Source organism: Lissotriton helveticus, chromosome 7, assembly GCF_964261635.1.
Source record: "Lissotriton helveticus chromosome 7, aLisHel1.1, whole genome shotgun sequence".
NCBI lineage: Eukaryota > Metazoa > Chordata > Amphibia > Caudata > Salamandridae > Lissotriton > Lissotriton helveticus.
In genome coordinates this window covers 43,683,693-43,703,024 of record NC_136068.1, presented here as the reverse complement: position 1 = coordinate 43,703,024, position 19,332 = coordinate 43,683,693, and the positions used below count along the sequence as shown (strand labels likewise).

General features: G+C 51.1%; 1 protein-coding gene across 1 annotated transcript in view; it reads right to left on the bottom strand.

Annotated features, from left to right (window-relative positions):
• Positions 1–3,726: 3,726 nt before the first annotated feature.
• ERFL (ETS repressor factor like) overlaps positions 3,727–19,332 on the bottom strand; it is an 81,887-nt gene continuing 66,281 nt past the window's right edge. The window contains exons 4-5 of the mRNA XM_078652918.1: positions 11,685–11,817; positions 3,727–4,298 (exon numbers count right to left, since the gene is read on the bottom strand). Coding sequence (XP_078509044.1) covers positions 3,727–4,298; positions 11,685–11,817 — 705 coding nt within the window. The remainder of the gene's footprint in view (positions 4,299–11,684; positions 11,818–19,332) is intronic.

Sequence of the window (19,332 nt, the reverse complement as noted above, 5' to 3'; positions counted from 1 at the left end):
GCTAACCGTTACTTATATTCTATTGACCACTAAAATGCCACCAAGCCCTCCTATGATGTGGCCAAACTGTTGTGATTCGGCCATTCCATGTCAGAGAACCGTACTCTATTATTACTGAGCCATAATGTGTCGTTGGCAAACTCTTGTGATATCACCGAGCCCACCTGTGCAATCAAATAACCTGTTCTGGTACATAACTGGGCCCTACTGGGTCGGCCTATCGTGCTGTGCGTTCACTAGTCCTGGGCTCACTGTGCCACCGGTTTCAAGCTATCATTGCTGATGAGTGGTGAAACCCCGAAACCGGTCCTAGGATGCTTCATTCCAGTCCAGGGAGGACCTGGCTTGGCAGTTCCATCTGGACTGTTCCCATGAGGCACAGGGTAAAGACTGATTTGCATATGGCCAGGTCTAAACTGGGGTGGCATGGTGAGCAAAAGAATTATGGATTTAACCCAGATCTCTTGACTGGGGTGAATGTTTTGATTTGTTCTGCATTCTGTCCATCAATTGTGTGTCTTGTGCAATCACTGGTGCCTGCTCTGACGTCACAGAGTAGTGGTAGAGTGCCAATATGCTGTACTGAGTTACAAGCGCTGATGCCATATCACCCATACCTGCTCTGCCATCAACTAAGCCCTCTTCCGATGACAAGCCATTCGGATATATTGCGGCCCATCGTGATGCCAGCCACTCCTGTTGCCACGTCACATCCTTCTGCCACGTCATATCCTGCTGAGACGACACCTCACTTCCTTGCTAGATATTTATGAAGAGCTGTTAAGTCATCGTACACTTTTAGTGATTTCGGCAAACCATGCACTGCTGATGCTGGAAGCAGGTGTGAAATGCAGGTATGAATTGTTAAAAACAGCCATTGTTCTTACATCCACCCCCTCTGCTAAAAGGAGTACTGCAACATCCTGTTAAATGACTGCTTCCTGTCGAGTTGATATGTGATTCTGCGAGAAAGAGCTTTGATTTTAAAAAAGTGAGTCTTTGATAAACATGTAGTGAGGGCTCTGATCGCAAGTGCTCTGGGGACTGCTCTTGCACACGCGTGTGTAAAAGGTGGGTGTCATGTCGCCCTTTGCCTATTTGTCACAATGAGGCAGGGGTTGGCGCTAGTCGCGGGCTGAGGGTGTCTTTTTTCCCACATGCATGTGTCCTGTACCCTTTTCTGAGGCCGGTGTTTGACCTCAGATGGACAGGAGGCCGTGGCCCCACCCTTAGCCTCAAGACGGCTCAGAGACGTCTCGAATATACCTTGACTTTGTCCAGTTTACGCTGCTTCCGATTCTGCAACCGAGACAGAGTCTGAAGGGAAAGAGTTCTGGAAATCTGAAGATCAGAGGTGTCTGTCAAGGGGGACACTGCAGACTGGGGTGTAAAGGGGGGCACTGCAGACTGGGGTTTAGGGGGCACTGCAGACTGGGGTGCACGCGGGGTACCCTGCAGATGTGTGCAGAGGGGTACTAGGAAATGTTGTGTCTGTCTCCAGTGCAGAGGAAGGCGAAGGGAGTCTTGTGGTGCTGGGGAGAGGGTTGTGGCCACTCATGGACATTGCCACTGTGTGCTGTTGCTCACACATGCATGCCATCATGTGGAGCTTTGGCTGCAGTTCTTACAACTGACCACTAGATGTCACCATTGACCCGTGCCATCGTCAGCGCCGGGTGTATGGAACAGACATCGGCGCCTTATTGAAGGCATTTTTGATGAAGTTCCTAAAGTAGCCACTAGATGTCAGGATTATACCATATTCCTATCACTGACAACAGCCTCAATGGAGTATCCAGCAAGTGCCCTTGACCAGTATTTATAGACACAACACGGACAGGGCCACTGGAATTCATAGATTATGTGGCCGAGGCCTTTCTGCATGGTTATGGGTTACCACATTATCCATTACGTGTTGTATAATCTGCAGATTTTAACAAAAAAATGTTCCTAGCTCAAATGGATCAGAAGTTACTAACGTGTTCCCACCAGTGGAAGGCCCTTCTCAAGGTTGACTGACTTTCAGTTGCTTTTGCGCTGTTTTGTTGTTAAACTGTTTCTAATGAGGTAAAATATTCGCCCATATGTGTAAAAATGTCAAAATAATGACGTAATATTATCACAGAATGTGCTGCACAATGCTGCATATTTTGCCGCATAATTTAGTCGATCCTATCGCATAACGTTGTACTCCCCTGCCGCATAATTCCAATGGCTCTGCTCTTAGGCAATGGGGCGGCAGGGGTCGGATAAGGGTCATTCGCTGAGGTGGTGGTGGGTAGGGGCAGGCACCTTGATCTTACCTGCCTCTGCCGGATATAGGGGCATATTAGCAAGAACCTCGTTAAAATGATCGACGTTTTAGATGTGCAGGACATCAAGCCTGGGCTTCTATTGGAATTCTATAACGTATATTAGCAAGCCCATTATCGCAGTTTTAGGGGCAGTTTCCTGCCGCTAAAACTGCGATAATTTTAACGAGGTTCTTGCTAATATGCCCCAGAGGTACCTACCAGTATTTGCACACGCCCTTTGAAAATAAAAATGTTCTATATACCCACAAATTATACGCCAAAACTTCAACTTTCTCGCATGTGGACTAAAGAAGTTTCCATGTGTTGACCCCAACACACGGGGCCTTGGCTGAATGGGGGTGGGGTGAGTGGGGGATTAGAAAGCAGATGTAGGCTTTGGAGAGAGCTGGCAGGTGACGGTCACCAGGGGGCAGCAGCGTCATTCTCTAACGCCGAGAATGGCGCGAGAACAAGATTCTTGCGCCTACAGGCGCCTCGGTGCACAATGTACGCTGTGTCAAATGACCTAGTGGTACTCTATGAAACTACTAGGGGCTACTAGTGCCACATAAACATAAAGTGCTGGTCTAAGGAGAGAGCAGGCAATGACAGAGCGACCGAAGCGCTACATTTTGGCACTTTAAAAACACAAACAAATCAAACATTATGGAGCGTTGCCCTTTGTCTGCTCTGTGCCAGGGCACTGCGTTATCTCCATTGCTCCCAAGGGGTGTGTCATGGACTCTGTCATTTGTGGTCATTGACACTGTAGGGCAGATTTACAAGGCCCTTGCGCCACTTTTGTGTCACTTTTCCCAGGTTACAAATGACGCACAAATGGCGCAAGGGGCTTGTAAATCTGCCCCTGTGTGTTGAGTTGCGACGCAGGGTCGCCTATCTTGGAAATAATACAACACAAAGAGGTGGAAGGGGAAAGGGCCTTGTTTGTCTTCTTGAAAAGCCGCCCGCTGCGTCCTTAGAAACTCGACAAATACAAGTGACATTTTCTATAAAAATATACACATTTAGTGAAATCACTCATTTGGGACAGACGCACCACCATTTAAAATCCATAAATGTATCTTTCTATATATATATATATATATATATGTGTGTGTGTGTGTGCATTGTTTGTCTATATGTATATTGACAGAAAATGTCTATTTTTCAGTGTCCTTTGGAGAGGTGTCTGGTGCGCCCTAGCCAGGCCGGGCCCCCCCTGAGTCCTTCAGCTTGGCTGGCTTGCCTCCATGGCTTGGGCTGTCCCCGGCTGCTCCTACAGTCCCCTTTGGAGGGGTGTCAGGCGCACCCTGGTCCAGGCTGGGCCCCCCTGAGTCCTTTAGCTGGGCGGGCTCGCCATCTTGGCCTGGGCTTTCCCCGGGTGCTGCTGTGTCCAGCGCGCCATGGTGCAGGCCGGGCCCCCCTGAGTCCCTTAGCTGGGCGGGCTCGCCTTCTTGGCCTGGGCCTTCCCCGGCTGCTGCTGCTCGCTGGGCCCCTGGCTCTTGAGGGCCCGGACCCTGCTCTCCAGGGAGCTGAGTTTGTCCCCCAGGCAGTCCGGGCTAAAGGCCTCGTTCTCGGAGCTGCTGTCGCTGAGGTCCGTGATCTCCAAGTCCGAATCTGAGCCCGGGTCCTCGCGGGCTCCCCTGGCGGTGGGGCTGGTGGCCCGATGGGCCCCCAGATCCCTGGCTGGGTTGGCGTCCCCTCTGAGGGGTAAGGAGCCGGGGTGCGGGGGCAGGCAGAGACGTGGGACGGCCCCCGAGGGCAGAGCTGGCCGGTCCAGGGGCTCCCCCGGCAGAAGGGACACTGGGGTGGGCAGGTGACCCAGAGACCCGGAGAGCGGGTTGGGGTAGAAATGTGGGGGGTACAGGGACCCCGGAAGCTTGGAGCTGCTGAGCGGGAAAGTGTTCGACAGGTAAGGGTTGAAGCCCCAGGGGTATTCTGGGAAGGCGCTGCTTCGGCCGTAGGGGGTCACCAGTCCAGGAGGCTTGGAGTAAGCCGACACACCTGCAAACAAACATTGGCATTAGTAACAGAGTACAGGTGGGAGGACACTTTAAATGCAAAAGGGTTCAGCACTATATAGAATATTATAAAGATTCCACATCAAAGTTCAAGAGACAGTGAGCACGCGGAAAGACATCCAAGTCCCAAATGTGTGTTTCTTGAAAGGATTTCTCTTTATTTTTCTTAAAAGGATTTCTCTTTATTTTTCTTAAAAGGATTTCTCTTTATTTTTCTTAAAAGGATTTCTCTTTATTTTCTCAAAAGCAGAGAATCATAGCCAACGCGTTTCGTCTCCCAAAGAGACTTCTTCAGGGCTTCACAATGTGACACAGAGTATATTCATATAGATGTTTGTACACTTCAAGTGTTTGAAAATCCAATATTCAGAGAACTTCTGTACAGCATAAAATATCAGCAGTGGCATAATAACCCGCAGCTTGTGTGGTCCTCGTTTGGAGGACACTTTAAACGAGGCCAGGACTCCTCCACCCCCCAGCGAACCAGAGCCCTCCTGAAGGCGCCTTTTAAACACATCTCCACCCTCACACTGCACCCACGGCACTCACCGTCGACCCACACTGCCCTTTGTACGCTGCAGCGCGCGCACCCAGCAGGCATGAGGCGCGCGCCATCTTAGCACATAGCAGCTACGCTTATCCATGGAAGCTGTGGTTGGTGTTTTTGTCTAAAAGGAGGCTTATCCTCTTTTTAAGTATCTTATCGTGAGATTTATCAACCAATTGCCGAGAGCCTGAATTATACATTTGATCAAGGGCAACCTAGAACTTTCTTTTTTTTTGTTTAATAATTTTTATTAGGTTTTAAAAAAGCAAACATAAGATGATCAAATGACACATTATATGGATAAAATGGATGTATGACGGTACGACGCGGGCTATTACCACGCGTACCGTTACAACGCGTGTTTTACAACGCAAGTCGTTACCACGACTTGCGCTGTAGGGTGCGGACTTAGGAATAGTTTAATTTACTATTCCAACACCAGTCCCCGTGGATAGTAGGGAAGGTGTTGGCGTTGTAAGAGACGCGTATTAATGGTAGCGTGGGGTAACATTCGCGTCGTAAAGGATGTTTTCCGGATAAAATACAGTAAGAATGAAAGAGAAAAAATATATAAGCAAGAAATACAGAAGAGGAGCAGAAAGAAAAGAGGAGGAGGAAAGAAAGGAAAAAGGAGGAGGAAGAGGAATAAAGAAAATAAAAGATTGAGAAAAGGTAAAGAATTAAAAAGCAGGTGCATGTGTGGAAAGTAAAAGGTTGCCTAAAACAGGTCATATTTAATACCTAGAACTTTCTAAAACCTCTGAATTTTGAAGTGAACATTGGAGACTCTTTAAACACCCCGTGCTGTTTGTAGTTATACCCTGGAAATATATATTGTTTGAAATGGCATGCATTGTTTTTCCATTTAGATTTTTAAAAAATGACGCTCTCCTGAAATAAATCTCAAAGGCAAACGATTATGTTAATTCCATAAGATTTAGGGTGAGTGTCCCTGCCGTGATGTATGTCTCTCAGCCTGGAACCCTCTAAGACTAATTGATGCTGTATGTTTCTTCAGAGAAATGGACTCACTGTAATAACTTCTACTGTTGATGCTTTAATTAATATAATAGGCTTGTATTTTGATGCTAATTTCTCAGTGGAGGGTGGGCAGTGATTAACATTTATCGCAAGAACAATATTATGGTAAATGAGGCGTCAACGTGCCAAGATAATTTACGGCACTGACGTGGCCGTACGTCAGCTGGCTGCATCGGAAGCCGTTATGCTGCTTTCGAAAATGAATAGATCGTGCTCTTTATGCTTCATCTTTGTGATGTACATCGCACCGTATAGCAGGGTTTATAGCATTCAGAGGGGAGATCCTTTGTATACGTGAAAGACCAGATTAACGCAGTGACTTCAACCACCTCACTCATTCTCAGAACTTGTAGGAAAATAATGCCCCGACTTCCGAAAGTTGCACAACAAATAGTAGTTTCAGCCCTGATATTGTCCAGGCTGGAGTATTGCAGTGGTCTATAGCTCAAGTTGCAAGAAGGCTCTATGCATAGATTGCAAATGTTGCAGAACGCAGCGGCGAGACTGCTTACAGGTATCCCTAAGTACGCATCTATAAAAAAAACTCCACTGGTTACCAGTCAAAAGGTGCACCCAATTTAGCCTTTACCGTGCTCATGACGAGCTGAGCTCGTCATGAGGCACGGTGCTCCGGTGCCAGCTCGTCATGAGCCGTGGAACGCTCAGGTGCGGGGAGAATTCCCCCGCTGTGCTGAATGTTCCACGGAGCCAATGCACCTGTGACGAGCTGAGCTCGTCATGAGCACAGGAGCGCCGTGCCTCATGACGAGCTGACCTCATCATGAGCATGCGGGCGCTGTGCGCGCCCCCCTACCCCCCGCACAGCGGGGGAATTACCCCCGCAGCGAAGGGGTTAAGGCACTTTGCCTGGTGTTCAAGGCCCTGCAGGGATCTGGGTCAGACTTTCTAAGGCAACAACTTCGCTGTTATATACCAAAAGGAACACTCCGTTCATCAGATGCCAAGCTTGTAACAACACCACGAATAAAAAAAGCTAACTGGGGGGGTAGAAGTTTCATCACCAATGCAGCTAAGGCATGGAACAGGCTTCCTCTACATTTAAAAAGCACAACCAATCTTTTGGCCTTCAGGAAGGCCCTTAAAACTTGGCTCTTTAACACCTTGGCCGCGGCTGGAATTCCACGCCGGTGCTGGACATTCCGATCACGGGCGTGGTCGTGACGGCTCCCGGCCGTCATCAGCACACACCGACCTTGACTCATGACGGCCTGGAGCTGTCATCTGCACCGAAGGGGTTAACAACTAACCAGTAACACCCACTCATGTATTCCACGGGTTGGACCTCACCTTAGCGCCAGGACACCTTCGGGTAGCAGCTGCGCTTTACAAATCCAGTTAACATTAACATTACAGTGGTTCTCCACAGATTGGTATGTTTACCTCTTCATTATGTCTGGGTAATAATGTATATTTTGTATTTGACTATTGAACCTTTTTATGTGATTTTTCCGTGATTAATGTCTTTATTTTTCTTTTTTATTCTACTTCTAGTCTTGACGAAGTGGGTAGTCCATGAAACAGAATTTGGATGTCTAATTTTTCATGTGTAAAATTCTCTGCAGGATTGAAATGTGGAATCTCCCCAATGACGACTGAATTTGAAAAAAATACTCTCTGATTTTGGGAAGAATTTTTTAGACTATTTTAATCAGAATAAAAGGACATTTTTTTTACATGGAATTTTGAAAACGCACTCTGTGATTATGTTTGCGCTTAGATGAAATAGCACAGGCTGGGGCTTTGGCTTTATTTGTGACGGCGCCTGAACTGATGCATCGTGTGACGCTCGCACCCGCTCAAAGGATGTCACAGCGCAACACCCAACACCCGGGCCTTGGGCCTCAATGCAAGCACATGAAGTGTGCCTCCCTCACCGCGCCCCCCCCCCACCCACACACACCTGTCGGGCAGTAAAGGACAGGCGCGCCTGGGAGGCGGTGGTCTCCTCAAACATCTGGGCCATGGTGCCACTTCTCCTGCTGCACTTGCAATAGCTGTGTCCCTGCTACTCACTACACCCCAAACTTCATTGAACCGGGACCTCGCTGCTCTTAAACAAGCACTGGCGCCTCCTTTCTCGTAGTGCTCACGCTGCCTGGTACCTGTTCCCTCTGCATCTCACACTGTGTTCAAACGGAGCCTCACGCACCTCGCCCGCATGCGCAGCAGGTACCCCGCGCCTAGCGTGACTCTGGGGCTCAGACGTCACTGCAGAGTGAGAACTCACATTTAGAGTTCATTGCGGCACTCCCACTGCACTCTACTGCACTCCCACTGCACTCTACTGCACTCCCACTGCACTCTACTGCACTCCCACTGCACTCTACTGCACTCCCACTGCACTCTACTGCACCCTCATTGCACTCTACGGCTCACTCACTGCACTCTACTGCAGTCCCACTGCACTCCACAGCTCCCTCACTGCACTCTACAGCTCCCTCACTGCACTCAACACCTCCTGCACTCAGCAGCTCCCGCACTGCACTCAGCAGCTCCCACACTGCACTCAACACCTCCCACACTGCACTAAACACCTCCTGCACTGCACTCAACACCTCCCGCAGTGCACTCAACACCTCCCTCACTGCACTCAACACCTCCCTCACTGCACTCAACACCTCCCTCACTGCACTCAACACCTCCCTCACTGCACTCAACACCTCCCGCACTGCAATCAACACCTCCCGCACTGCACTCAACACCTCCCGCACTGCACTCAACACTTCCCGCACTGCACTCAACACCTCCCTCACTGCACTCAACAGCTCCCGCACTGTACTCAAAAGCTCCCGCACTGTACTCAACAGCTCCCGCACTGCATTCTACAGCTCCCTCACTGCACTCTACTGCACTCCCACTGCACTGCTCCCTCACTGCACTCTACATCTTTCCCACTGCACTCTACTGCTCCCTCACTGCACTCTACATATTTTCCACTGCACTCAACTGCTCCCCCACTTCACTATACAGCACCCTCACTGCACTCTACAGCTCACTCGCTGCACTCTACTGCACTCCCACTGCACTCTACTGCAGTCCCACTGCACTCTACAGCTCTCCCACTGCACTCTACTGCAGTCCCACTGCACTCTACAGCTCTCCCACTGCACCCAACAGCTCCCGCACTGCACTCAACAGCTCCGACACTGCACTCAACACCTCCCTCACTGCACTCAACAGCTCCCGCACTGCACCCAACACCTCCCTCACTGCACTCAACACCTCCCTCACTGCACTCAACAGCTCCCGCACTGCACTCAACAGCTCCCACTCTGCACTCAACACCTCCCTCACTGCACTCAACACCTCCCGCACTGCACTCAACACCTCCCGCACTGCACTCAACACCTCCCGCACTCAACAGCTCCCGCACTGCACTCAACAGCTCCCGCACTGCACTCAACACCTTCCGCACTGCCCTCGACACCTCCCGCACTGCCCTCAACACCTCCCTCACTGCACTCAACACCTCCCTCACTGCACTCAACAGCTCCCTCACTGCACTCAACAGCTCCCGCACTGCCCTCAACAGCTCCCGCACTGCACTCAACCGCTCCCGCACTGCACTCAACACCTCCCGCACTGCACTCAACACCTCCCGCTCTGCACTCAACACCTCCCGCACTGCACTCAACACCTCCCGCACTGCACTCAACACCTCCCGCACTGCACTCTACAGCTCCCTCACTGCACTCTACAGCTCGCTCACTGCACTCCACTGCTCCCTCACTGCACTCTACATCTTTCCCACTGCACTCTACTGCTCCCTCACTGCACTCTACATCTTTCCCACTGCACTCTACTGCTCCCTCACTGCACTCAACACCTCCCTCACTGCACTCAACAGCTCCCGCACTGTACTCAACAGCTCCCGCACTGCACTCTACAGCTCCCTCACTGCACTCTACAGCTCCCTCACTGCACTCTACTGCACTCCCACTGCTCTCCACTGCTCCCTCACTGCACTCTACATCTCTCCCACTGCACTCAACACCTCCCTCACTGCACTCAACACCTCCCTCACTGCACTCAACACCTCCCTCACTGCACTCAACAGCTCCACCACTGCACTCAACAGCTCCCTCACTGCACCTCACTGCCCTACGTAGACCCCCCCCCCCACTGCGGCCCACACTCAGGGTGACCAGATTTTCAAAGCCCCAAACCTGACATGCCATAGACATAAAAGCAGGACTACATTTTATTTTGGTAGCAACTGGGTCCAGTTTTTTTCTGTGAATGGTAAAGGGAAAACGAAATGCTCATTCTGAAATATATATTTGCATATTTGGCACAGGCGCACGACTGGTGGAGTGGAGAAAGGGTCAAGGTTGCACATCTACCTCCGGGTGGGTGATGCCACCCGACCTGCCATGTGCAGACCCCTTTTAGTGCTGTGTAAAACATCGCACGTGGGCGGGAGGCCTTAAAACACAGGCACTTCTGTAGCGTTTGCAATGGTACTGACAAATGGTACGTGCCACTTAAGGTTGACAGGCTGTCACACATGTCAGGCCTGGTTGCTATCCGAGGGACGTGGGAGGTTCACCTGGATAGGGTCCCGCACACCAGAATCATCATGAGCAGAGGGGCCGGTGAATGAATGGGCAGGCGCAGCCTTCAAGTGCAGAGCACCTGACCGGGATCCTCCCTCTGACCGGAGACACAGCATGCCTGTGTCCGGGAGCACGCTGTCGAGAGGCCAGGAACTGTCCAAACACCTCGACTGTCTCACAAGACCTAGAGGGGCAGATTTACAAGCCCCTTGCGCCACTTTTGCGTCACTTTTCCCATGTTAAAAAGGACGCAAAAGTGACGCAAGGGTCTTGTAAATAATCCCCAGAATGTCTGGTCACCCTAGCCACACTGCACACAAACGTGCTGGTCACGCGCCTATATGACTCGGTGCCTTCTGTAGCGCCCACTTCAGACCCTACGGCTCTATCACTGCATGATGTGAACCTTCTCACCCCATCACCTTCAAAGCACCACCAACCGCATTAACCCTTACAGTGCCGCCATGCACTGCACCCTGCTGCCTGCTGCTAGCCATAGGCAAGGCCTGGCACGGCTGGTCCCTGCCTGAAGAGCCACTGAGAGCAAAAACAATGGATTGGAATGTCCTTGAGATGAATTCACAGTGGTTGAGATTCTTTCAAGCATCCCACCCACCGTTTTTTGCTTTGTTTTTCTTCCTTGGAATGGACTACATAACAAAGGGGTCAGTTAAAAAATACTGCATTTTTTATTCTTGTTTTAACTGTTTTATATCGGATTATTATATGTATATTGCCTCATTGTAAGATTTTAATTAATCAAACAATAAAGAATAAATAAAAAAATAATAGGGGGTCCTCTTCCTGGGGAAACATCCTTGAGAACGAAACTTTCACAACGCGGTACCATTACCACGCAGGTTTTACAATGCAACTCGTTACAACGACCTGCGTTGGAGGGCGCTGTAGGATAGGGAATAGTTTAATTTACTATCCAACACCTTCCCTACTATCCACGGGGACTGGAGTTGGAATAGTAAATTAAACTATTCACTATCCAGCGCCCCCCAACGCAAGTCGTTGTAACGACTTGCGTTGTAAAACCTGCGTGGTAACGGTACGCGTTGCGAAAGCACGCGTTGTACCGTCATATATCCCCTTCCTGTGATTGGCCCTTGCAGCCCCACCCTGTCCCAAGATGGCGGTCCCGTTTCTTCCCAGATATTTCTCGTTATTACAGCTCGGGCGCCTCGAGGCCTCTCACCTGATCCCAGGAAGGGGAACGCGGCGTCCAGCCGCAGCTTGTCGGTCTCCGAGCCTGAGATCTGCCGCTCGAACAGAGGGTTCCGGGTCCCGGGCTCCGCCAGGCGGGGGCTCGAGAACAGGGTCTGGAGGGCCTGTGGGGAAGATGAAAGGCGGAGCTTAGCAGGAAAGATGAAAGGCGGAGCTTAGCGAGATACAGGGGAACGGAATGGGCCAAACCTATTGCAAAATTAACCCAATGCCTTCGGGCTCTCCCCACCCACCAGCGGACCCCGGGGCAGACGCAAAGGGCTGTGGCGAGGAAGGACATGTGTTTATGAACATTTTAAACATTTGTAAATAGTTTCACTCACTCACTCATCATCATCATCAACATTATTTTATTCGATTAATACAAGTTAATCATAAAAGTATTTATACATCACTGTTAAAAATGTTAAAAGAAGCAATTCATTAGTATCAGTCAATAAATGATTTCCTGGGTTTGAGGCACACACATAAAAAAGAGGCAGCGCTGTAAGAGGTTTGCGGATCAGGCAGCATGACAAACGACATTGTCTAAAATTGTGCTTACGTAAAAGTGGAATTAGAAACCTAGCGATTACTGCAGCGTCATTTGTCCCTCTAGACTGGGGAGTGAGTCACAGCATTCACTAGCGGGTCCTTGTGGGGCAGCTGTGCACATGACTCTGTGTTTATTTATTTATTTATGCATTTTTATATAGCGCGGACTTTACCCGAAGGCGTCAGATCGCTTCACATTAGGAACAGAGATGAAACATAATGAGAAACATTATGAAAAAACAGATTGCAAAAACATACGTTACTTACACAAGGTAATAATGACAATTGTGAGCAAACAAAATACATGAGGTAGTATAAACTGTGAAATACATGAGGTAGTAAAGGTAATAGTGACAATCGTGAGCAAACAAAATACTTGAGTAAAAATTGTGAGCAACCAAAAATACATGAGGTAGTCAAAAGTGCACAAGAGGAAAGTGACAAGTGTGCAGTTATAAGAGAAAACAGAGTATAATTTGAGGTATAGTACTGCAATAAGTGCTAGACACTCAGGCACAAGAACAAGCGTTACGTGGGCAAGGTGGCACTTGTGCAAGTATCAACGTTAAAAACATGTGAGAGGTAGCAACCGTGTGTTACAAGGGCAGAGTGGTGTGTGCATGTTACAAAAGGGCACCGAACACCAGTACATGGAAAATATTGCAAAAAGGCAGACCCTCCAACCACAGGAATACACTGGGAAGGCACTTCCATGGTCATGGAAAGTAGAAATTATCAGTAGTGGGAAGTCTCCCTCACTAATAGCAAGAGGACGTGAATTACTTTTGGAGGTGTCTCTGGAGGAGGAGAACTTTGAGGTCCCTTTTGAAGGCCTGGGAGGAGGCAATGGTCCGGAGCTGAGGTGGAAAGGAGTTCCAGATTCTCACTGCGTTCCCTGAAAAGGATTGGGCCATTGTTCTTTCCTTCTTGAAAGTTGGAGGTTCAAGCAGTAGATTCTCCGCATTGCGTGAAAGTCTAGAGCCTCCAGAGAGTTTCAGTTTATTTGCCAGGTAGCGGGGAGATGAGGAGTGCAAGGCTTTGTGGGTAATGCAGGCAGTCTTATAGATAGCTCTAGCCTCGAAGGGAAGCCAGCGGAGGGTGGATAACATCGGTGTGATGTGATCGCTTCTTTTGGCCCCATAAATGAAACGAGCTGCTGAATGGAAGACAGACTTAAGTGGGGACAGGTGAGATTTGGGGAGGCCAGTAAGAAGAGAATTGCAGTAGTCTAGTCTAGAGAGGACCAGCGATTGCACCAGGGTTATAAGGTCCTGCTCCGGGAAGAAGCGACGGATTCCCCAAAAAAGGCGCAGTTGGTAGCGAGCAGATTTTGCAATAGAATTGATGTGGGGAGTTAGATTGAGTTTTTTGTCTAGAATGACACCAAGGGATTTTGCACTGTCGACAATGATGGGTTTATTGTTTAGTAGATTCATCTGATCCATCCATGATTGAACCGGGGGAGGAGAGATTGAGGAGGAGAAGAGGAGGAATTCAGTTTTGGAGGGATTCAGAATCAATTGATGAGTTGACATCCAGTTTTGAATGGAGTCAAGAGTAGATCTTAGGATGGAGATATCATGAGTGGAGGCAACCTTGAGGTAGAGTTGAGTGTCGTCTGCATAGAGATAATAGTGAATCCCAGATTTGCTTAGGAGGTTTCCCAGTGGTTCTAAGTAGAGATTGAACAATGTTGGTGCTAGAATAGAGCCTTGGGGAACACCTTGACCCACTGCCACAGGAGAAGAGAGACTGTTCGCTATTTTGATCATTTGAGATCTGTCAGAGAGGAAGGATGCAAACCATTTAAGCACAGTGCCCTCCATGCCCATTCTCTGTTGAAGAATATTGAGGAGGGTGTTGTGATTAACAGTGTCGAAGGCTGCGGAAAGGTCAAGGAGAATTAGCAGACAGGACCCCCCTGAGTCGAGTATCCTCAGCGCATCATCAACCACTTGCAGTAGGGCTGTTTCAGTGCTGCAGTTTTGGATGAAGCCGGACTGACAATTGTCGAGAAGATCATTGTCCTTGATATGACGAGAGAGTTGTTTTGCTACACATCTTTCTGTGATCTTCGCAAGAAAGGGAAGGTTAGTGATGGGGCGGAAGTTGTTGAGGTCATTCGCATCAGCAGTGGGCTTTTTAAGCAGAGGGGTGACCTGCCCAGTTTTGAAGGAGACAGGAAGGGAGCCTTGCCAGAGGGAGAGGTTGATCAGAGTGGTCCAATAGGAAAGGGAATGGGTATAGAAGTCAAAGGCAATGGAACTGGGGATAGGGTCAAGAGAATGGTTGGAGGGCTTTGTTTCGCGTATGCACTTGAGAAAGGCATCTTCAGATATGGGGTCAAAGCTCTGCCAAATGGCTAAGGATTTGCGCTCCTCTGGAGGTGTAGGATGAGCAACCTGATCCACAAGTGATTTCACTTTTCCATAGAAGAAAATAGCGAAATCCGCTGCTCTCTTTGAAGAATCCTCCACCTTGGAGGTTGGGGGAGAGCAGCTCGGAGTCTTGATGAGATCGAATAGTTTTTTGGGTCTATTTTTGGCGGAGTCAAGGAGGGTTTTGAAGTGCGTCGCTTTCTCAAGGAAGATATGCTTGTGGTACCTGGATCTTGCTGTGCGAAGCATGGCTAAATTGTCTGTGGAGGGCACTTGCCTCCATTGTTTCTCCAGGAATCTTAGCTGCTTCCTTTCCTCATAAAGGGATTTGTTGAACCAAGGTGCTGAGGGAGTGGGCCTTATCCTTTTGCTTTTGAGTGGAGCGACGTTATTAATTTCAGCTGCAAGAACTGTGAGGCATTGGGAGGTGAGATCGTCAACAGCTATGTTCGGGTCTAGCCTTGGAAGAGATAGCAAGGCTGATTCACAGAAGGGACCGATATCAATGTTTTTGGCATCACGGAACCAGGAGATGGCCTTCTTGGGTTGGCCAAGAGTTATAGAGTGTGAAAGTTGAAGGGAGAATGGGATGAGGTGGTGGTCAGACCAGTCTACATGAATTGGGGTAGTAGTAGAAAGCATGCCTGCTTTAGAATAATAACGTCACCCAAGGAAGAGGTGTCTGTCCCACTGTCTGTCCATCACCTGTGTGTGTGTGTGTATATAATATATATATATATATACACACGCTCTCTCTCTCTCTCTGTCTTTTTCTCTTTTCTCTCTCTCTCTCTCTCTGTCTCTCTCTCTTTTTCTCTCTCCCTCTCTCTCTCTCTCTCCCTCTCTCTCCCTTTTCTCTCTCTCTTTTCTCTCTCTCTCTCTCTCTTTTCTCTCTCTCTCTCTCCCTCTCTTCCTCTTTTCTCTCTCTCTCTCTCTCTCTCTCTCTCCCTCTCTCCCTCTCTCTCGCTTCACTGTCTCTCCTCTGTACACAGCTCTCTCTCTCTGTCCGTCTGTCCGAGGGGTTGCCTCCATATACCGCAGTCTCTTTCCTTCTCTGTGTAGCTGACTGTCTGAGTCCGTCTTCTGTCTCTCTTCTGGTCTGTCTTCTCTCCGTCGTGTTGTTGTCATCTGTCCACCGCGCGCCTGAGGCCCCGGGCTGTACCCGATTAACTCCCCCCCCCCCCCCCACAGTCCACCGGGAGCTGCTGATCAATGCGATCGATCCCTCAACTTCAGATCAAACTCTCCCCATTAGACGCAGAGTTTAAGTTGAGATGAACTGGACTATCCATCACCTGCTCCCCTGCACGTCACCCATGTCTGTCCCCCTGTCTGTCCATCACCTGCTCCCCTGCACGTCACCCATGGAAGATGTCTGTCCCCCTGTCTGTCCATCACCTGCTCCCCTGCACGTCACCCATGGAAGATGTCTGTCCCCCTGTCTGTCCATCACCTGCTCCCCTGCACGTCACCCAAGGAAGATGTCTGTCCCCCTGTCTGTCCATCACCTGCTCCCCTGCACGTCACCCATGGAAGATGTCTGTCCCCCTGTCTGTCCATCACCTGCTCCCCTGCACGTCACCCATGGAAGATGTCTGTCCCCCTGTCTGTCCATCACCTGCTCCCCTGCACGTCACCCAAGGAAGAGGTGTCTGTCCCACTGTCTGTCCATCACCTGCTCCCCTGCACCTCAGCCAGGAAGAGGTGTCTGTCCCACTGTCTGTCCATCACCTGCTCCCCTGCACGTCACCCAAGGAAGAGGTGTCTGTCCCCCTGTCTGTCCATCACCTGCTCCCCTGCACGTCACCCAAGGAAGAGGTGTCTGTCCCACTGTCTGTCCATCACCTGCTCCCCTGCACGTCACCCATGGAGGACGCCTGTCCCCCTGTCTGTCCATCACCTGCTCCCCTGCACGTCACCCAAGGAAGAGGTGTCTGTCCCCCTGTCTGTCCATCACCTGCTCCCCTGCACGTCACCCAAGGAAGAGGTGTCTGTCCCACTGTCTGTCCATCACCTGCTCCCCTGCACCTCAGCCAGGAAGAGGTGTCTGTCCCCCTGTCTGTCCATCACCTGCTCCCCTGCACGTCACCCAAGGAAGAGGTGTCTGTCCCACTGTCTGTCCATCACCTGCTCCCCTGCACCTCAGCCAGGAAGAGGTGTCTGTCCCCCTGTCTGTCCATCACCTGCTCCCCTGCACCTCAGCCAGGAAGAGGTGTCTGTCCCCCTGTCTGTCCATCACCTGCTCCCCTGCACGTCACCCAAGGAAGAGGTGTCTGTCCCCCTGTCTGTCCATCACCTGCTCCCCTGCACGTCACCCAAGGAAGAGGTGTCTGTCCCACTGTCTGTCCATCACCTGCTCCCCTGCACCTCAGCCAGGAAGAGGTGTCTGTCCCCCTGTCTGTCCATCACCTGCTCCCCTGCACGTCACCCAAGGAAGAGGTGTCTGTCCCACTGTCTGTCCATCACCTGCTCCCCTGCACCTCAGCCAGGAAGAGGTGTCTGTCCCCCTGTCTGTCCATCACCTGCTCCCCTGCACGTCACCCATGGAGGACGCCTGTCCCCCTGTCTGTCCATCATCTGCTCCCCTGCACGTCATCCAAGGAAGATGTCAGTCCCCCTGTCTGCCCATCACCTGCTCCCCTGCACATCACCCTTGGAAGATATCTGTCCCCCTGTCTATCCATCACCTGCTCCCCTGCACGTCACCCAAGGAAGGTGTCTTTCCCCCTGTCTGTCCATCACCTGCTCCCCTGCACGTTACCCAAGGAAGAGGTGTCTATCCCCCTGTATATCCATCACCTGCTCCCCTGCACGTCACCCAAGGAAGATGGCTGTCCCCCTGTCTGTCCATCACCTGCTCCCCTACACGTCACCCAAGGAAGAGGTGTCTGTCCCACTGTCTGTCCATCACCTGCTCCCCTGCACCTCAGCCAGGAAGAGGTGTCTGTCCCACTGTCTGTCCATCACCTGCTCCTCTGCACGTCACCCATGGAGGACGCCTGTCCCCCTGTCTGTCCATCACCTGCTCCCCTGCACGTCATCCAAGGAAGATGTCTGTCCCCCTGTCTGCCCATCACCTGCTCCCCTGCACATCACCCAAGGAAGATATCTGTCCCCCTGTCTATCCATCACCTGCTCCCCTGCACGTCACCCAAGGAAGGTGTCTTTCCCCCTGTCTGTCCATCACCTGCTCCCCTGCACGTTACCCAAGGAAGAGGTGTCTATCCCCCTGTCTATCCATCACCTGCTCCCCTGCACGTCACCCAAGGAAGATGTCTGTCCCCCTGTCTGTCCATCACCTGTTCCCCTGCACGTCACCCATGGAAGATGTCTGTCCCCCTGTCTGTCCATCACATGCTCCCCTGCACGTCACCCACGGAAGATGTCTGTCCCCTTGTCTGTCCATCACCTGCTCCCCTGCACGTCACCCAAGGAAGATGTCTGTCCCCTTGTCTGTCCATCACCTGCTCCCCTGCACGTCACCCATGGAAGATGTCTGTCCCCCTGTCTGTCCATCACCTGCTCCCCTGCACGTCACCCAAGGAAGGTGTCTGTCCCTCTGTCTGTCCATCACCTGCTCCCCTGCACGTCACCCAAGGAAGATGTCTGTCCCTCCATCAGCTGCTCCCACTGCACGCCATCCAAGAAAGAGCTGGCTGTCCCTCTGTCTGACCACCAGCTACTCCCCTGCTCATCGTCCAGGGAGGATCTCTGTCCCCCTGTCTGTCCATCTGCAGCTTCCCCCAGACGTGACCCAAGGAAAAGGTGTCTGTCCCTCTGTCTGTCCCCTGTTACACAAGGAAGACTTTCCGTCCCTCGGTCTGTCCATCAGCTGCTCCCCTGCACGTCATCCAAGGAAGATGTCTGTCCCCCTGTCTGCCCATCACCTGCTCCCCTGCACGTCACCCAAGGAAGGTGTCTTTCCCCCTGTCTGTCCATCACCTGCTCCCCTGCACGTTACCCAAGGAAGAGGTGTCTGTCCCACTGTCTGTCCATCACCTGCTCCCCTGCACCTCAGCCAGGAAGAGGTGTCTGTCCCACTGTCTGTCCATCACCTGCTCCCCTGCACGTCACCCATGGAGGACGCCTGTCCCCCTGTCTGTCCATCACCTGCTCCCCTGCACGTCATCCAAGGAAGATGTCTGTCCCCCTGTCTGCCCATCACCTGCTCCCCTGCACATCACCCAAGGAAGATATCTGTCCCCCTGTCTATTCATCACCTGCTCCCCTGCACGTCACCCAAGGAAGGTGTCTTTCCCCCTGTCTGTCCATCACCTGCTCCCCTGCACGTTACCCAAGGAAGAGGTGTCTATCCCCCTGTCTATCCATCACCTGCTCCCCTGCACGTCACCCAAGGAAGATGTCTGTCCCCCTGTCTGTCCATCACCTGTTCCCCTGCACGTCACCCATGGAAGATGTCTGTCCCCCTGTCTGTCCATCACATGCTCCCCTGCACGTCACCCACGGAAGATGTCTGTCCCCTTGTCTGTCCATCACCTGCTCCCCTGCACGTCACCCAAGGAAGATGTCTATCCCCTTGTCTGTCCATCACCTGCTCCCCTGCACGTCACCCATGGAAGATGTCTGTCCCCCTGTCTGTCCATCACCTGCTCCCCTGCACGTCACCCAAGGAAGGTGTCTGTCCCTCTGTCTGTCCATCACCTGCTCCCCTGCACGTCACCCAAGGAAGATGTTTGTCCCTCCATC